The sequence below is a fragment of the Meles meles genome, chromosome 3 (assembly GCF_922984935.1).
Source record: "Meles meles chromosome 3, mMelMel3.1 paternal haplotype, whole genome shotgun sequence".
Classification (NCBI taxonomy): Eukaryota; Metazoa; Chordata; class Mammalia; order Carnivora; family Mustelidae; genus Meles; species Meles meles.
The window spans coordinates 65,749,625-65,767,363 of record NC_060068.1 but is presented as its reverse complement, the minus strand read 5'-3'; the positions used below and the strand labels follow the sequence as shown (position 1 = coordinate 65,767,363).

The following is a 17,739-nucleotide window of genomic DNA, read 5'->3' as shown; positions in this document are numbered from 1 at the left end:
TGCATAATGTTTATTTCTGGTAGGATGGGTATACGTACCCCATGGATGGGTGTGTATATGCACATGTGTGTATGTATACATGCACACATATATGCATATATACATATTTTTCCTATTAGCTCTTATAAAAAAAAAAAACCCCGAGTTATCTCAAAGGAGGAAATCAACTTTATAGTCAATTGTAGTTAATTCAGACTTCATTTTGACTCATCATAATTTGACCAATATTTTTTTTTCCTCATAGCATGGACAGTACTTAGATTTTAAAAGTTTAGTGTCCCAAAAATGCTGCTCTTCTTAAGCCACTTTGAAGTAATGCTAGTGAGTCTAAGATCCAGATCTACATGTTAATCTCTAGTTTTGCCTTCAAACAGAATTCAGTTACAAAGAACTCGGAAAGATTTTGAATCTATTCAGAAGAGGAAAACTCTTTAATTTTCCGAGGAGTAAAAACTCCCCAAGAAACTTCATATAGCTTCTTAGATTTTGCTTAGCATACGTGATAAAACATTGATTGTTGCAGTTTGGTGACCCATGAAATTTGGGGGTTAGTTTTCTCTTCAGACCAGAGCATATAATTATGCAAATAAAGAGCTGTCACTGATCTAGTGAAATACTCACAAACACATGCACTCTGAAATTGGACAGAAAAGTGAAAATGGTTGGTGATGTGATGGTGCCATGGTTTGTTTTCCTGCCAAGTTTCTATCCAAGTTCATTATTCAAATTGTAAACTTTAAAAAGAGACATATCATTCTTGGGGTGTTGGTTGTCTTTTCATTTCAGATTCTTTGTATTGGTACTGCAGGCTGGTTACAAAGTACAGTTCAACATTATTTTACCTATGACAGTCTCCCGTATTACCCTATGTAATGGCCAAGGAAGAAAAGCTGAATGATCTAGAAAGAAAGATGCAGGTCCTCCCTGGATTTCTTTCTAGAAACATGTTTCATTTCTGGTTCAAACAGAGCTCAACCCAACAATACAAAGAATATAGTGAAATGTTGTTCATAAATCTCAAGGCAAAGGGCCGGGAAAAGTTGCCTGGAAGGCCTCATGGATTAAGTCAAATTTCCATTTTCAAGTTTTTACATTGAAGGGGAAAATACCGGTCTCTGCATGATATCCACTTAATGGTCAAACTTTCAGGACGACTTTCTCCTATCTAGCAATTAAAGCCCACTATATAATATTTGGTGACTTTAACCTTTACGGTTCATTTACAATTACCACTCTCTAAAACCTTTGTGCTAAGAATTAACAAGAGTTCTTCAATCTAACCATGCTCTTTGGCATCGAGGTCTCCCAATTCCAAAGTTACCACTGCATAGGCTGTTGCATAATTTTAGATGTCATGGAGAGCCCCACTGATGAAATCTGAGAAGGCTCATGTCAGACCACTGACTGCTAAAGACATCACTACATGAAAGATCAGTGGTGTGAAACTTTAAAAACATTGATCCAAATGAATCAATTAAATCAACATTCATCCCTCCTAAGTGTGAGGTTTAAAACTATCATTGTTGCTTCTTTTTTTTTAAAACTCTACATAGATTTCGAGATAAACGTTGGAATGCTTTGATGGCTACTTCTATTCTCGAATCTCCGTTAATCGACTTTGTGCTATTTCCCTCTTTTCAACATCTTCCACTTGGTGTACATTCTTTACTTTTAGTACAGTGCATGACAGTTGCAATGCTTTAAATCTAAAACCGCCTAACAAAGCTGACGCTTTAGGTAGGGTAGCTTTAAGCTCTGTGAAGTGTTGATTAAAAACCCTTTCCCAGACTCAAACTGATCTTTTTGGAGATTAATAGAATATTAGATAAAAGGAAGACGAACAATTCAAGAGACTCCCACTCAGTCACTCTATACAAGGAAGGAAGGAAGGAAAGTATTCAATTTTTGAAAGGGAGTACCTCCTGGAGTCTTTTATTTTATATTATTACAGCCCCTAATAAGTAATCATAAAATAACCACCACTATTATCCCCCCCTTTTTTTTTGCCACCCATATTTCAAAGATGAGAATGTCTCACATTTATTTAAAGACATTTTCCCCTATAGAAGCATGGGGAAAGTTTTTGAGAAATTTTTAGACTTTCTGTGATAGTAATCTTTCTTAAATGAATCACAGGAACCTGTCAGTTTACAGTTATAAACTATGATTTAACAGGAGACACACATGTGTTTGGATTGGGACTCCAGGTAACCCAGAGAAACATGTAAAAAAATTTAACTTATTAGCCCTGATAATATAGTTAACATATTTTGTCATCCAAACTCTCTCAAAGGAGTTAAGAAGGAAAAGCTGTAAAATAAATGTAAACATGGTATTTTCAGATTAGATGTAATACATCAAGGACCTATATAGGGACTTAGGAGCAATGTAATGTCACCAGATTCCTTTGGAAAGCACATTTCTTTACAGTATATTAAAGTGTATTTTATAAAATCATAGCTTAACAATGGGTTCAAATTTCTCTGTAGCTAAGGATATTTCAGATATTAAAAACAAACACCTTAAAAAAAATGTTGGCTTTAAAAAAAAAAATGTTGGCTTTGTGAAAGGTCCAAGCCAAACAGCAAGTGTTCAAGTGAAGTTGGGATGTTACCTTACAGCAACAGTAATAGTAATAAAAGCAACTATACGGTTTAAAATACTGATAAATGCTGTTCCATCTTTCTTTTTAAGTTTCTGTTTTTATTAACCTCTGTACTGTACACAAATAAATGAACCTCTGAGCAAGAATAATACGCCGCTGCTTGTTGGGAAAATTGTTTTTATTTTAAAATGGTAAACAGAAATATATAATATATATGAAACTCCTGTGCTTTACTTTTTTTTTTTTTTGTATAAACAATAATGCAATCTAGGTCGAAGCACAAGGCAGAAACTTGAGAAAACAACAATTATCACAAATAGATTTTCTCCCCCCTTCAAATACCCATGAAAACTTTTAACGGCTGCATGTTTAGATACCTTTATAAAGTTCTAAAGCCAGTATTTTGAATCTCAGATTTATCAACAACTCCTTGCTTCCCATTCCATTTGCTCTAAGAACTGAGTATATAATTTTTAAAAAAGTCTACATCTTAACTTTAAGCCTCTACTCTCCTAAAAATCTGTCTAAAGAAACCAAAATGGTTAGAAGATCAGAACAGAAATACTGTTAACACTTGCCACCTCCAAGCAGGCGGGCTCCTACCAACTGATTGTTGTTACTGCAGGAAAATTGAGGTGGAGGATATTACTACATTTATACCAACAGACACATAATCAACAGGTTTAAAAAAAAAATCGTACATTACAAGGAATCTTATCACTTATCAGTTGGCGGTCTCAGATGGTTTGCCTAGCTCTCTCCGGGCTGCTGCAGCTCAGATCCACAAGTAGAAATTACATTTGCACAACTTAAGTTTGCAAATAGCCCTCTATAGATGGTTAAACAAAGCTAACAACCCAGTAGTTTTAAAGTATTAAAGGTAATTAAACAGTGATTCACTCTAGTTGCAAGTAAAGGTTTTCAAAAGGAGAAGTGAGAAAACCTAAGAGAAGGAATAGGAGTGATTTGGTGTCTAAGCTGAGCACATTTACTTTGCTCTAATTCAGGTGCATAAGTGTCATAAATTTAGCACTGCACAAGTGCTGGGTAGAAAAAAGCAATAAAATTAGTTTTCCTGTGAATACTTTCATATGGTCAGAACAACACACAATTTATAACACTTTGAAAAATATATTCAATCCACATCAATTTTCAAATCCTCTCAAAGGAAGGTACCATTATTGTGTACAGGTCGCCTTTACTTCTAAAACAGAAGATTGCAGACCAACATGCTTGACGTTGTTGGAGTTACACATATTAAGTTATCCAGGTGTGGATAAAATGATGTTTTGATTTTTCCTGTGTTGTTTCTGCTAAAATAATATCAAAAGATATGTATATATGACCACTGAAAAAAGATCACTTTAATTTGCCATCATTAAAACTATGAGAACAAATTAATGTACTTATACACCAAACACAGATATTACCAGTTTTAAAACTTGCTGAAATCGGTTCATAATATAAAAACATTTTATCCATGAGGTGGTTATTTTAAGTTATTTTTTCTGAGGAGTCAGACAGTTCTAAGTCATTTTGGGTACATTTTATCATGTCCTCAAAGAAGGCAGGCATATTGTTGCATGTACTTTAAAAAAGGATGAAAAAATATTAAATTCAGAATCTCATCTGCTAGAAACAGAATCTTTACTAGGTAATTAAATTCAAATAATTAAAATTGATAATGTTAAGATTTAATATTTGAATTTAAAAGTCAGCAAAATCTTATTTTACCTCTTGTATTTCACAGTGTTGGCCAGATATTAGCAGGATTAAAGTAACTGTAGAAACTATAGGGCAAAACCCTAGAGAGGAAATGGACTACTAAAAATTATGCCATTGTATTGAGAGAAGAAAATCTTTCACACCAGGTCTTTGTTTCCCTTTCTGTGGGAGCAGAAACCTAAAAGAATCACACAGGTTCATCTTCCTGATGACATTAAATACTATCCCTAACAGGGTCTAACTCCATGAAAGCTCAGGACAGTCATTCTAGTTAGGATTATCAACACAACAACAAACTTTCTCCATATTAGGATTTAAAAAGCAAAACAAGTGTGCGATCTGAATTACAATGCCACTCAATACACATTATACATTTAAAAAGTAAAGTCAATTCTAATGATAAAGTTGGAAATTCTATTGGAAATGGGACCTTTCACACTTAAAAGATTTGCTCATCATTACGTTTTGGTTTAAACAATCTCTTCTGAAATTAGAGACTTGTGTAAAATCTCGTATTCAAATGGCAAGGGTTTTCAGCGGTCATGTGTAATCGGTACTTTATAGATTTTTTACGCAAAGTTTTTCTTTTGGTCTTGAAATGAAAATAGATTGTTAGAGAACAATTTGCACTCCCAAGGCGACATAGTACATCACGGCGTTCACGTTCTGAATTTAAATTTGGCTTTTCTGAGGAGGTTTGTGGGGAACTTCCTTTCAATAAAAAAAAAAAAAAAAAAAAGAGGCGTAAGAAGCTCTTCTCCGAAAACCTAAAATGTAAGTTTGAAATCTAGAATAAATGTTTGCTTCTGTTCGGATGAAAAAACCGGACATGATTGAGGGGGGCCGGGGGCCGGTGCAAGCGGCGGCTGCGCTGCAGCGGGCGGTAGGACCGCGCAGACGCCGCTCGCCCCGCAGCGCCCGCGCGGGCTCCGTCAGGGCAATTAGAGGCGCGCCGGCCGCGCGGAGCAGGGCGCTGTCAGCCTTAATCTGCGCGCTGACGGGCAGCGCGAAGCCCGAGCTCAGCCCGCAGGAAGCACGACCAGTGAACCCATATTGCTTTGACAGTTGCACTCATCTAGAAATAATGCAAAACGCTATTTAGATGTATATATCACGACCCTGTGCTCTAGGAAGAAAACAATCTAATGAGGGGCTGGGAGTCTGCTCGCCGACAACAAGCAGTTAGGAGACGTGTGGATGCATGCTCGAGTGTGGTGCCTTGGCTTCCCCTCCCCCGTCTCGCTCGTTCTCCTCTTACAGCTCTTCGTGCTTTATTCTGTGGGAGCGCCGCGTCAGAGCCGGCTTGAGGGAACTGGTCTTTGCCTCAGAGGCTTCGGTAAAGAATTTGAAAATGGACGGGAAGCTCTTCCAGGAAGTTAGCTCGTGACGGTCGGTGCCTGCAAAACACACAGATTCGGTTACGAGGTGGCCTCGCTCGGTGCCAAGGCATAGGCCGCCCGCCTTCCGCCCCGGGAGCCCGAGCCCCGCCCTCGGAGCCCGCGTCCCCCGCGTCCCCCGCGCTCCGGCTCCGGCTCCCCCGCCGGCGCGCGTCTGCAGGCCCCCGGGCGCGGCCCCTCCAGGACACACCTGTGCCCGAGGGTTCACTCTGCCCCCGCGGCCGAGGGCAGTCTACCTCCGCTCACTGCGCATCTCCGCCCGCGGCGCCCGGGGCGGCCCGCCAGAGACCTCCGCCACTTCCCGCCCGAGGCCACTTTCCGCCCCTGAGGGGGAGGACGCGGCTGGGACACCCCCCGCGGGGTGCCCTAGGCGCGGCCGGGCGGCCCCAGGGCCTCAGCCCCTCCGGGCCAATCGAGGCGCTCGGAGGGAAGGGCCACTCCCTCTCCCGCTTCGAAACCACCCACTTCCCCAGGCTTCGCGCGCGCGCGGGGATTGGTTTCCCCTGCGCGCGGAATCCGGCATCTTCACCCACCCCGGAGCACCCACGTTTCTCCGCTTCCCAAGAGAATAAAACAAATCGGATTTTTCTTGCCTCTCTCGGAAGCTGTGCCGTTAGACATAATTTGTCTCAGCGAGGTCACCGCGACCAAATTATACGGGATACTTCAGGAAGGTTCAGATTTTTTAAAAAAGAGACTGTGCCTAGACCTGTCCTAGGAGGCTACATTTAAAGATTTTAGGGGCCAGTTTTAGAAAAGCTAAAAAAGTCTTAACAAGCAGTGAGTACAAAATGAGCATCTAGGCCTCCTATTTTGTCAGGAGGAATTCAACTTAGAAAATACAGGTTTAGTTTGTCACTTTACAGGGTTATTTTATTTTACCACAGCTTCTTTCTGTTGATGTACAGTGCTTTTCAAGTCAAACCTCCCTTCAGTTTAACACAGGCAAAAACCAAAACAAACAAAAAACCCAAACAAAAAAACAGTGATGTACTCATAAGAACAGATGAGGATATTAATCGGCTTCGACTCCTTGTGATAACATATCATTTTGCCAGTCTCTTCATAACAATTTTTTAATTAAAAAATAAAAATAATAACGAAGACTCTACCATAGAAATAATGAGTGAATAGCTTTGAAACAGTTGAAATCTCTTCCTAGATCACTCAATTATGCAGAGATACTGCCTGGAAGTCTTGGGATTCAGGGCCTCTGTCTGATACTTTAACATTGTTAATGATAATTCTTTAGTCTGTAATAGTAGGTCATTGCTATGGTTACTCTACAATGGTGCAACACTTTGCTTTCCCCTTCAGCTATTCGCTGAGACCTGGTAACCACATTTGTTGCCTAGCAACAGTTTTGTGACAGTATCACAATCTGGGAGTTACAACAATAAGGATGCTATGGCTGCAGTCGACCAGAGAGCAGAAAGCTACAGTCTGTGCATGGGACTAAGATGTGGGAACTGGCCCTACCAGAGAACCCCTCTCTTACTGGGTGCCCTCACAAGGGTGCTTTCTATCCTCTTCTCTTCTGCAATTTGGCCTTATGAACCTGCCCTGGGAACTATGATCTAGTGTTGAAGTCATATCCTTGAGAAATATCCTCCAACACTACTGTATTCAAATTAAAAAATGAGGTCATTTGCTTACCCATTTTGGGCAAATTTCAATGCTACTCATTGGGAGAGAGAGATTAGTATAGGTTTATCCGGGCAAATCCTCAAGTGCCTGACTTGATTTTGACAAGTCTTCATAGAATTTTTGGGAGAAAAACTATATATATATATATATATATATATATAATATATATATATATATATAATATATATATATATATATATATATATATATGCCTGCCCTCATCAATAAGTGTGCAAACTTTCAAGTTCTTTAAAATATATGTAACACCCAGGTATTTATTATTATATTTTTCACTGATTTATTCATTTGACAATCTTAAAGAATTCTTTTGAATTTGGAGGCATTTATAATCTCCAAGCCCAAGTAAGAAGATCTAGATATGTTCAGACAAACCTACTTTGGGTATATTTGAAAGGGGCCTAGTTTCTAGATAGGTTTATGAAATTCCTGTTCCAATTTCTATAGTGCTAGCAAATCTAGTTTCATTTAAATAACTAATTGCACTTATAATAATAAGACACTTCAAAACCAACTGTATTTCTTCCTTTTGAAAGACTATTCTCAGATGCATACTACATGGCAGCACACATCCCCAAAAACAATAAGAAAAGAAAGAAAGAAAGAAGAAAGAAGGTGTTGTCTTCTTTTCCTTTCTCATTTCCCATGCTTCCAGACTGATTTGGCATTTCCTCCATAGTGATCACACTTACACTTACTAGTGTTACCAAGGCTATGATCAATTTGTAAGCTTTCTCCGGGAATTCTTCTCATAATCCCTCCCACCCCTTGAAAACCAATTCAATCTAGGAATCTAGAGGGACCTAAGGAGTCAATGGTCTGAAGCAATTTTAACTCCTTTATTTTTTTCTTTCCTGGTGACAATCTTTCTGAAGGATGAACAAATTTCCCTGGTGATAAAATCACTACAAAAGCTTTTTAGATTTAGCTTATGATGACTCTCTGCTTGATTAGTCCTGGGTTGAAAAGACCAAAGTCCCTGAGATAACTGAGTACCTGCACTGGCTCTCAACATTTACCCCTGCAATTTAAGAGTATAAATAATGAGAATGTGTGCTCTGTCAGAGGGAGGGAAATTGGCGGGAGTAAAGGTAATAAGCAAAGTGGGTTAGAAACTGAATTACAGAGAACCGAGTAGGGGTAGGAGAATTCTTCCTAAACTAAGGAGTAGTAAAGTGAATATTTTATACAAAAATGGCTTTCTTTTTAGAATTTTTTGAAATAAGTTTTTTTTAAAAAAAGATTTTATTTATTTGACAGAGATCACAAGTAGGCAGATAGGCAGGCAGAGAGAGAAAGAGAGAGGGAAGCAGGCTCCCTGCTGAGCAGAGAGCCAGATGCAGGACTCTATCCCAGGACCCTGAGATCATGACCTGAGCAGAAGGCAGAGGCTTAACCCACTGAGCCACCCAGGCGCCCTTGAAATACGTTTTTAATAATTTTATTAAAATAGCAGTTGGAAGTTAGGTAATTGCTACGTATTGCTACATATATACATTTCAAGAACATGTCTGGAGATCCTTTTCAAAAGTCAGAGACAAAGTTCAATGAAAATATTTACAAATTAATATGAATATCTACCCATAGCAATGCTTAGATTATGGAAACTTTTGAGAGCAGCTTTCAAGTAGTTAAAACATACACCACTTTAGGAGAAATGATTCCATCAGGAAAGAAGCACTAGCCCATAAAAGTGGAAAATTCAGGCTAGTCAAAAAAGCATCCATTTATTGATAAACTGCAATGATGTATAGGTAATATGGAAAATCATTCAAAATAACAAAACTAACCATGTTATTTGAAGGATATAAACATGATTTTTAGTTTTTCCTCTAGGACAACTTCACCCTAATCAAAAGCTCCTCTTTTTAGGGACAATGAACTTGTTTTCACTTTCAGACCCCCACTTTCTTAATCTACAGAGGTTCCCATACAGGAGTAAAGGGTTTCCCATATTAAATACCCACCATGTTCACAGGGGAAGATTTTTGTATCTTTCTGAGATTGGCAGTCTTGTTCTTTCTGGATAATTCACTTTGGGGGCAAATTTAGTATCCTAATCCATGGAATCAATTCAGTATCAAAATAAAGAGTACAGGGTCTAAGTGTTTCATTACAAAAAGTGCCTTTGTTCAGTCTCAATAAGTGATTCTTAATGGGCATGGTAGTGGCTTCTGGGGCATTTAGGAAATTTGTAGTGATATTTTTGGCGGTCAGGATGGTTGGTAAGAACTATTGGCATTTAGAAGAAGGGCAGGGAAGCTGGAAATCCTGCAATTTGCAAGGCAGTAGAGCACAATGAAGAATTGTTTTGCACCCCACACATCTTCCTTCCTCCCTCCTTCCCTCCCTCCTTCCTTCTCTTCTTCCCTCCCTTTCTTTGTTTTAAAGATTTTATTTACTTATTTGAGAGAGTGAGCTGGGGGTGGGGAGGCAGAGGGAGAGGGAGAAGCAAGCAGACTCGCCCCACTGAACAGGGAACCCCACATGGGGCTCAATGCCAGGACACTGGGATCGTGACCTAAGCCAAAGGCAGATGCTTAACGGACTGAGACACCCAGGTGCCCCCCACAGGGTTTGCAAACGTTCCACCAGCTATTCATGTAGTTGAAAACTCTGTTTATAATTACATGGGATTAGAATTTAGATGTGTTTAACAAATACTCTCAAAGTACTTTTGGCATCATTTGAACATACACAATTTTCTAGGAATCCGACTACCATATAAACGGAAGGGATTTTGTACTTTATGTTGTTCAGAATATTAATAAGCAAGAGTGGTTTATATAATTACCAAGAATGGTTTACCCTATGAAAAAAATCTCATCACTGATGATATCACTGCCCATGAAAGTTGAGTCACCAATAAACACACCCGCATCAGCCTGCATTTGTAACTGTTGCATCCATGGTGATTTTATGTACAGGACTAAGTAACTGACTACTATATTATGCCTTCTTATGTAGCGTTTCTAGAGCACTTAAAATGTTGGTATGCATATTATTTTTATTATTTTATTATTTTTATTATATTTATTATTTCTTTTATTCTTCTATGTGTTAACTAGAGCGTTATAATAATTTAGCTATCTTCTAAGTAGGTGGATCATGTTATCTTTAGAATTAATTTCAAGATAATAAAAGCACTATGTAATATTTGTTTTAATGGGAGGTATTTAGATGATCAGTATCATCTTAAATAAAAATGAATAGTTAATTCTTTTTAAAATTATATTATAGATTAATTTTCCCTATAATCTGAACCCCACTCTGTCTCTTTTAGCCTATACAGAGCAGAGAATACCTTTTATTTCTCTTAATGTTTCTTCCATAAATATTGTTTGTCAATGATGTTATTCACTGCGAAATAACCAAAAGGCAGGGATAGGAGATCCTCCATAAAATACTACATTGAATATTTATCCTTTACCTATACCTGCTTAAAAAAAAAATGAACTGTAGCAAATTTCAAAGTGGTAAAGATAGCACAAATGGTCAAAGGGATCAGAAACTTAAAGTATGAAATATGAGACTGTATATCATATGAGAAAGATCAAATTGCTAAAACGTGTCATTTGTTTTCCCCAAAGACTATATATTTTTAAAAAGTGTCTTGTGATGGAACTGAGAAAGAGGGAGGCTACATTTATATAATAGCATTTAGAAATTAAACAAAAAATGGTTGGAAATAGCACTGAGAGTGGAATGCTCAAAGAATAGGATAAGAGAGAAGAAAACATAGCTGTATCTTCTGTCTTGTCTATTCCCTTTACTTCTTCCTGTGATGACTTCAGTCCAAGTGTTTCTTACAAGTCTGCCTTGTCCACACTCCTCTTCACTTGATCTTAGTGCTTACATTTTTTTGGGCAAAAACTATGCCAAAATATGCTAGTAAGTTAGCAGCCAAAATCCTGATGTTTACTTTGGCAGATGTAGACTAGTCTGAAGTTGTACCTCATTTTATGCTGTGGATGTCTTAAAAACTTATATGTAAATAGAATTTCTGTAAATAGAATTTCTTTAAAGAAAGAAGTGGGTTATTTACCTCTTCAACGAATCTTTTAATAAAGTGAAGAAATGTATGGGAAAGCAAATAATCATCCTTCAAGTGATATTACACACACACACACACACACACACACACACACACTGCAGACACAGACACTACACACACGCATACAATTTGCCAGAGATGAGGTTTACTAGTATAATAATGGACAGTCTAAGTTCTCACCAAAGAGATAATTTAGAAGAATGTCTTGGTCAGCTATTTGCTATTCTAATTATTGCTGCTTGCCTTATTTTACATGGTCCTAGACCAAAAGGTCATGGAATAATTTCAACAATCTATGCATAATTTACATTTTACGGTCTGGTTTGGAATAGGGAATGTAACTGTTGACAGAGTCACTATTGAATACAAAATATAATTTTTATGTCTTTGTTTTGGAGCATGGGAAACTAGCATGTGTCCCTATTCTCTCACTGACAATCTCCAATTCCCTCCCTCACACACAAAAAGTTTTCCTTTTTAAAGCAATGGGTAATGAAACAATTTTGTTTCCTAAGATAAGGGGGAGAGGAAAAAAAATCTAGAAAGATATGAAACATTAATATTAACAAGATAACATGTCTACAATACCTTCAAAATGACAAGGTTTGATTTTAAAAATTGATCTTCAACAAGAAAAAGGAATATGGGCAATTAGGAAGTAATGAAGACCCTGTCAATATAGCTATGTTGATAATAACAGGTAAGGGAATTCTTGAGAAAATCTAATTTATAAAAATCAAGAGGTCTGTAATATGCATTATTGAGTCCCACTGGGATTAACTAATGAACTTATAAGCTCACCAGCAGTTATTTTTAGAGAGTTATAAAGAATTAGAGAAATATCAGAGCACTGAAAAATAATGTGCCTTCTAAAGAGAAATAAAATGTAACTACTAAAATTCATTTTTAAATGAATTCTAGAGCTTCTAAGGAGAACATCATTAACATCCCCCCGCCCCCCCCGCCCAACTTACCAATATTCAGACAGAGAAGGGCTCCTAGTGGAGACTCTCCCAATTAGAAACCAGAAGTGTGACACTCAGCAGCCACTGCTGGGGGGGGCGGTAAATGGAGTGGGGTGGACTGTTCATTGTGACTGTGTGAGGGGAAGGCAGAGTAGCTTACTAAACATGTTGCATTGTCTTGTTAAATTGTGTAAGAAATAGGCAAATCTCTTTCCATTGTATGGAAAATGCAATACTGGTTAAAGCTGAAATTCTTGAGGCCTGAAGGCAAGTTGTCAAGCTTAACCAGAAATAAGAGACAGGCTGAAACAAAGACAGAAACTCAGTGGTAGAAACTTTTGAGTCACTTGCAGCTTCTAGACATCCTGTCCTTTCCTTCAGCTTCTTTTCTAGATCTCTCATCTTTGGAAGAGAAGCTGGAGGTGGGGTGGAGGGTGAAGTGGGGGGTGGGTATGGCACAGGGCATCTTAAGACCCAGGAAACAACTCTGGGCAGCCGACTTACTCTTAGGCAGAGTAGACAGCCTGCAGTAGCTGTGGTTCTCTGGCATTAAACCTAGAAGACCTCTATTTCTAATCAACTGCCTAACCAATAAAAAATGAATAAATATACTTTTATTGCTTCAATTGCCTATCAAACCCAGATAGCTGGTGTAGAAGTGCTTGCTTTGGTTTTAATTCTTGTCCCATGTACTACTCCTACTGTTGCCATAAGGCCTGACCTCCAGGGATACTGTTTCCCTTTAAAATTTGAGCCTTAGGTGTGGCAAATGCTCCCTTTTACCAGTTTCCCTTTGTCATTTTCCAAAGTAACTTTACTAAGGGATTGTAAGAGAATAGAGCCCGGAACAAAGGAATGCACAGAACCAAAAATATAGTTATTTCTGTAACTACAGGTTCCTAATTCTATTATTCCTAACACAATCATCAGCAAAGAGCTTTACTGGACTCCTTCCTTCTTTTCTTTTCTTTCTTTCTTTCTCTCTTTATCTATCTATTTTCTGGACTCCATTTTATCTTATTTTATTTTTTAAAAGGTTTTATTTATATATTTGGCAGACAGAGATCACAAGCAGGCAAAGAGGCAGACAGAGAGAGAGGAAGGGAAGCAGGCTCCCCGCAGAGCAGAGAGCCCGATGCGGGGCTTGGGGCTCGATCCCAGGACCCTGAGATCATGACCTGAGCGGAAGGCAGAGGCTTTAACCCACTGAGCCACCCAGGCACCCCTGGACTCCATTTTAAAACAACGCTCTGCCAAACAGGGCTGGTACCACCTGACAGGTATCTTGTCAGGTTTCCCTTTCTCCTGGCTTCTCTGTCTGTTACTAGAAGATACCTATGACTCACAGCTGCTAGTTTCACTCTGCATGTATCGGGGGAAGGGGAGGAGCTGGGGAGAGAGGAGGAAGTGAGGGAGAAAGGTAATGAACTACAAAATACTTCCCTTATTTCAAAGTCAAACCAAACCAAACCAAACCAAACCAAACCAAACCATTTACTAGCTGAAATATTCTAATCTTTTGTGGTCCTCCTCTCTCAATCGTGGAGTCTACTCTAAATAACATTTTTTAAAAAGATTTTATTTATTTATTTGGCAGACAGAGATCAAAAGTAGGCAGAGAGAGAGAGAGAGAGAGAGAGAGGGGGGAGGAAGCAGGCTCCCTGCTAAGCAGAGAGCCCGATGTGGGGCTCGATCCCAGGACCCTGGGATCATGACCTGAGCCGAAGGCAGAGGCTTTAACCCACTGAGCCCACCCAGGAGCCCCTAAATAATATATTTTGTGGAGAGAGAGTTTTTCCAGAGATTCTGTGACTGATTAATTTATACATTCGTACATGTATTTATTGTATGTCAGGCACTATTTCTTGGGGCTGAGAATGTAGTGGTGGACACGATGTCGAAACACCCCACTTTTTTTTTTTTAAGATTTTATTTATTTATTTGACAGAGAGAGAGAGAGAGATCACAAATAGGCAGAGAGAGAGGGAGAGAGGAAAGCAGGCTCCCTGCTGAGCAGAGAGCCTGATGCGGGGCTCGATCCCAGGACCCTGGGATCATGACCTGAGCCGAAGGCAGAGGCTTTAACCCACTGAGCCACCCAGGCGCCCCGAAACGCCCCACTCTCATAGAATTTATGCTAGTGCCGATGGCAGACAATAAACAAGTAAACCAGCGAACATGACCATTTCTGAGAGTCAGAACACTGCGGAAAACACCATAAGGGGATGTGAAGAGAAAGAGGAAGGCAGATAAGGTGGGATGAGGGGAGATGGTCATCAGTTCAGATGAGGTGAAGACTTCTGACCTGAGACCTGAATGGCAAGGCAGACAAAGGTCTGGGGGCAGAGTGCAGCGGCCGAGAGAGACTTCTGGAGGAGTGGGAGCAGAAGCAGGGGTTCTGAGGAGGAAAGGGCTTCTCACAGTTGAGGAATTGAAACACTAGAATGCCTGGAGCACTGTGGGTCAGGGGGAAGTGGTAGAAGACGATTCAGAGTTGGGCAGCCCCCAAGCCATAGGAGGTATCGAAGGCCATAGTGAAAGGTTTGGATTTTATTCCAAGAGCAGTGAAGGGGCTGTTTGCAGAGTTTTGAGCAGAGAATGAAATCTGACTTGTGTTATAAAAAAGAACACAGGGTGGTAAGTGAATGGTGAATGGATTATGGGGAGTTAGAATGAAGGACTACATTCATCCTGATTGCATTTATCGACTCCACCCACCTCTAGAGCATTCTCCGGGGCACACTCTTCTATACACTTCAGAGTATAAAATCCCCTTACTGCTAGTTCACATAAATAAATTAATGATATAGTAATAGTAATATGCAGTAAGAGTTGAAAGAGACTAATAAAATATTTCCCAAGAACTGAATACAAAACAGAGTTGAACTACAAAAAGCATTTCCCTAACAATTTTGCCCTTGTGATTTATGCTGCTATCTCTGCTTTCTCAGCCCTTAGAAGCACTGTTGTGTGTAGTGGGACGGTACTGGGAGGGAGAATATGCTGTCACAGCATTGCACTTCTGCAAGCAGTCTGGAGGAAACTGCTGGGCTTACTCTCCACACAGGCATTTCCACTGAGTTCTTCATTTCTATGAATGGACACAACATTCTCTTAACTACTCCAGCTCAAAGCCTCTCAGCCATCTTTCATTTGTCCTCCTCCCTTGTTTGTGGTCTTCTGATCCAGTTACCAAATCTTGACAGCAAAGTTTTTCCAATCTCCTCTCCCTTTTCCAATCCCTCTGTTATCACTCTAGAGTTAATGACCCATCATTTAGGTTTTTGAAAACTTCTCCTAACTCATTTCATTGCCTTCAACCTCTCCTTTATTTTGTACCTGACTTGCTACCAGATGAAAAACTCTAAAGTATCATTTGTGTCATATGCCTCTTTCTCTGTTCAAAAATATCCAACAGCTTTCCATAACCTATTAAATCAAGTAGAAATTCCTTAAAGTTTTCTATTATCTGGCTCCAGGCTTCTTTTCTCAGTTTATTTCTCAATTCTTCTATAAGTATCCCCTCTCCTTCCAGGCCCTGCTCAATTGACATTTTTAAAAACTTTTCAGAATCTCACGGACTGGACATCTGCGATTCTGAAGTTCAGCCAGAGAAGTAATTATCATTGTAAAGTTCTGAAGAGGCTGCGGTCAAACTTTACTCAGTTTTAATGCAGATTGATAAATATACCTTATGCTGAAGTATACGTTAGCTTTTGGAGTTAAGAAAGAAATTCCTCTAAAATTGGAATATAATGACAGTTGGATACTCTATAACTAAAAGCTGAAGGAAGTACAATGTTTTTCTTGCTCTCTTCAAAAAATTGATGAGGTGATGATCCACAGTCCATTAGCGACTAGTTGATAAGCACTGACAAATACTCAAGTATCTTCCAGATCTCTTTAGCTAAAATGTTGTGCTTATCTAGTAAATACAATTTGCTAGCATCAAAAAGGGGTTTAGATAAGTGTCAGAACTGAGAACTCTTAGAAAATTTTAACTGTAATTGTTCGAGAGCTTGTATTCCCAAGATGTAGTTGGCTTGATCTAAATTTAGATGCAGATAGAAACATACCAAATATAAAAGTAAAGATGTGGAAAGGACTCTGGATAAAATTTTATCTAACAGTTTCATTTCACAGGTAAGAAATCTAAAGTTAAGAGAGGTTATAACAGGCCAAAGGCACACAGACATTTTGCACAAATATAGTCAATATTTATAAATTAACAGGACACTGAAATAGTAAAATATTTCATAAGATGTATGTCTGATTGCTTTAAGATCCAGTTCAATATTTATTCCTCTAATAAGCTGTTTTTGGTTAGCTTTACCCAATAGCAGCTACTCCCTTTATGTCTGGGTATTTTGTATATAGTATATACTGTACTGTCATCTACCTGTTTTGCTTAACTAGTTATTTCATGTATGAAAAATACCTTGCTTTATCTCCATATCCTTTGGTGATAGGGGGTAATGCTTCAAAACATTTTATCCCAGAAATCATGGTTGAGGATGAATAGATGTTTGTTATATAAACAACTGCCTGGAACAGAATTCACCAGAAAACTGATGCTTATTAAATGCTATTAAAATATAATAAAGCATACAATCATAGGCCTTTTCTGGGGTTTTTGCACTATCTTAACAATAATTCCCACTTTGAAATTAGGGGAAAGGAGTCATACAGAAGATCAGGGCAGTAAAAACTTGTGAATTTGGAAAGCAAAGGGCTACTGGTATTCAAAATACATAGATAAACTACTATATGAATTTTTGTAACCATGCCATCGCTTGTATTGTTTTGTCAGTCTTTCAAAAGCAGATATGTTTGTTTTGCAGTCAACAGGACGAAGAAAGCAGAGAGGAAGGAGGACATAGTACAGTAATCATTATAGATTGCCCAAGTCACGTAAAACATTTGGAATTATACTAAAGCGTATAGGCCAATTTGGGAAGAGCTGATGTATTTATGATACTGAGTCTTCCAATCAGTGACCATTATATATTTTGCCACTTATTTAGATCATTTTTAATGCTTCTTAGTGAGGCTTTATCATTTTCTCTGTAGAGAATTCGAACTTCATTTTTAGATTAATTAAGCTATTAAGTATGCTTTTTATTTTGAGATAATTTTGAGATAATTAGATTCATAAACACTTGTAAGAATTAACAGATTCATCCAGTGCCCCTTTTATACTTTTCCTCAATAGTAGTATCTATAAAACCATATTATAATATGAGAGTGGTCTAGTTAAGATACAGAACATTTCCATCATCACGAATATACTCATGTACCCTTTTATAGCCCCAGTCACTTCTCTGCCAG

At 38.6% G+C, this 17,739-nt stretch overlaps 1 protein-coding gene across 3 annotated transcripts in view; it reads right to left on the bottom strand.

Annotated features, from left to right (window-relative positions):
• Positions 1–2,765: 2,765 nt before the first annotated feature.
• FAM172A (family with sequence similarity 172 member A) overlaps positions 2,766–17,739 on the bottom strand; it is a 429,585-nt gene continuing 414,611 nt past the window's right edge. For all 3 annotated transcript variants that reach the window (XM_045999245.1, XM_045999240.1, XM_045999242.1), the window contains one exon: positions 2,766–5,727. In XM_045999245.1, the coding sequence (XP_045855201.1) occupies positions 5,585–5,727 (143 nt within the window). In that variant the 3' untranslated portion in view covers positions 2,766–5,584. The remainder of the gene's footprint in view (positions 5,728–17,739) is intronic.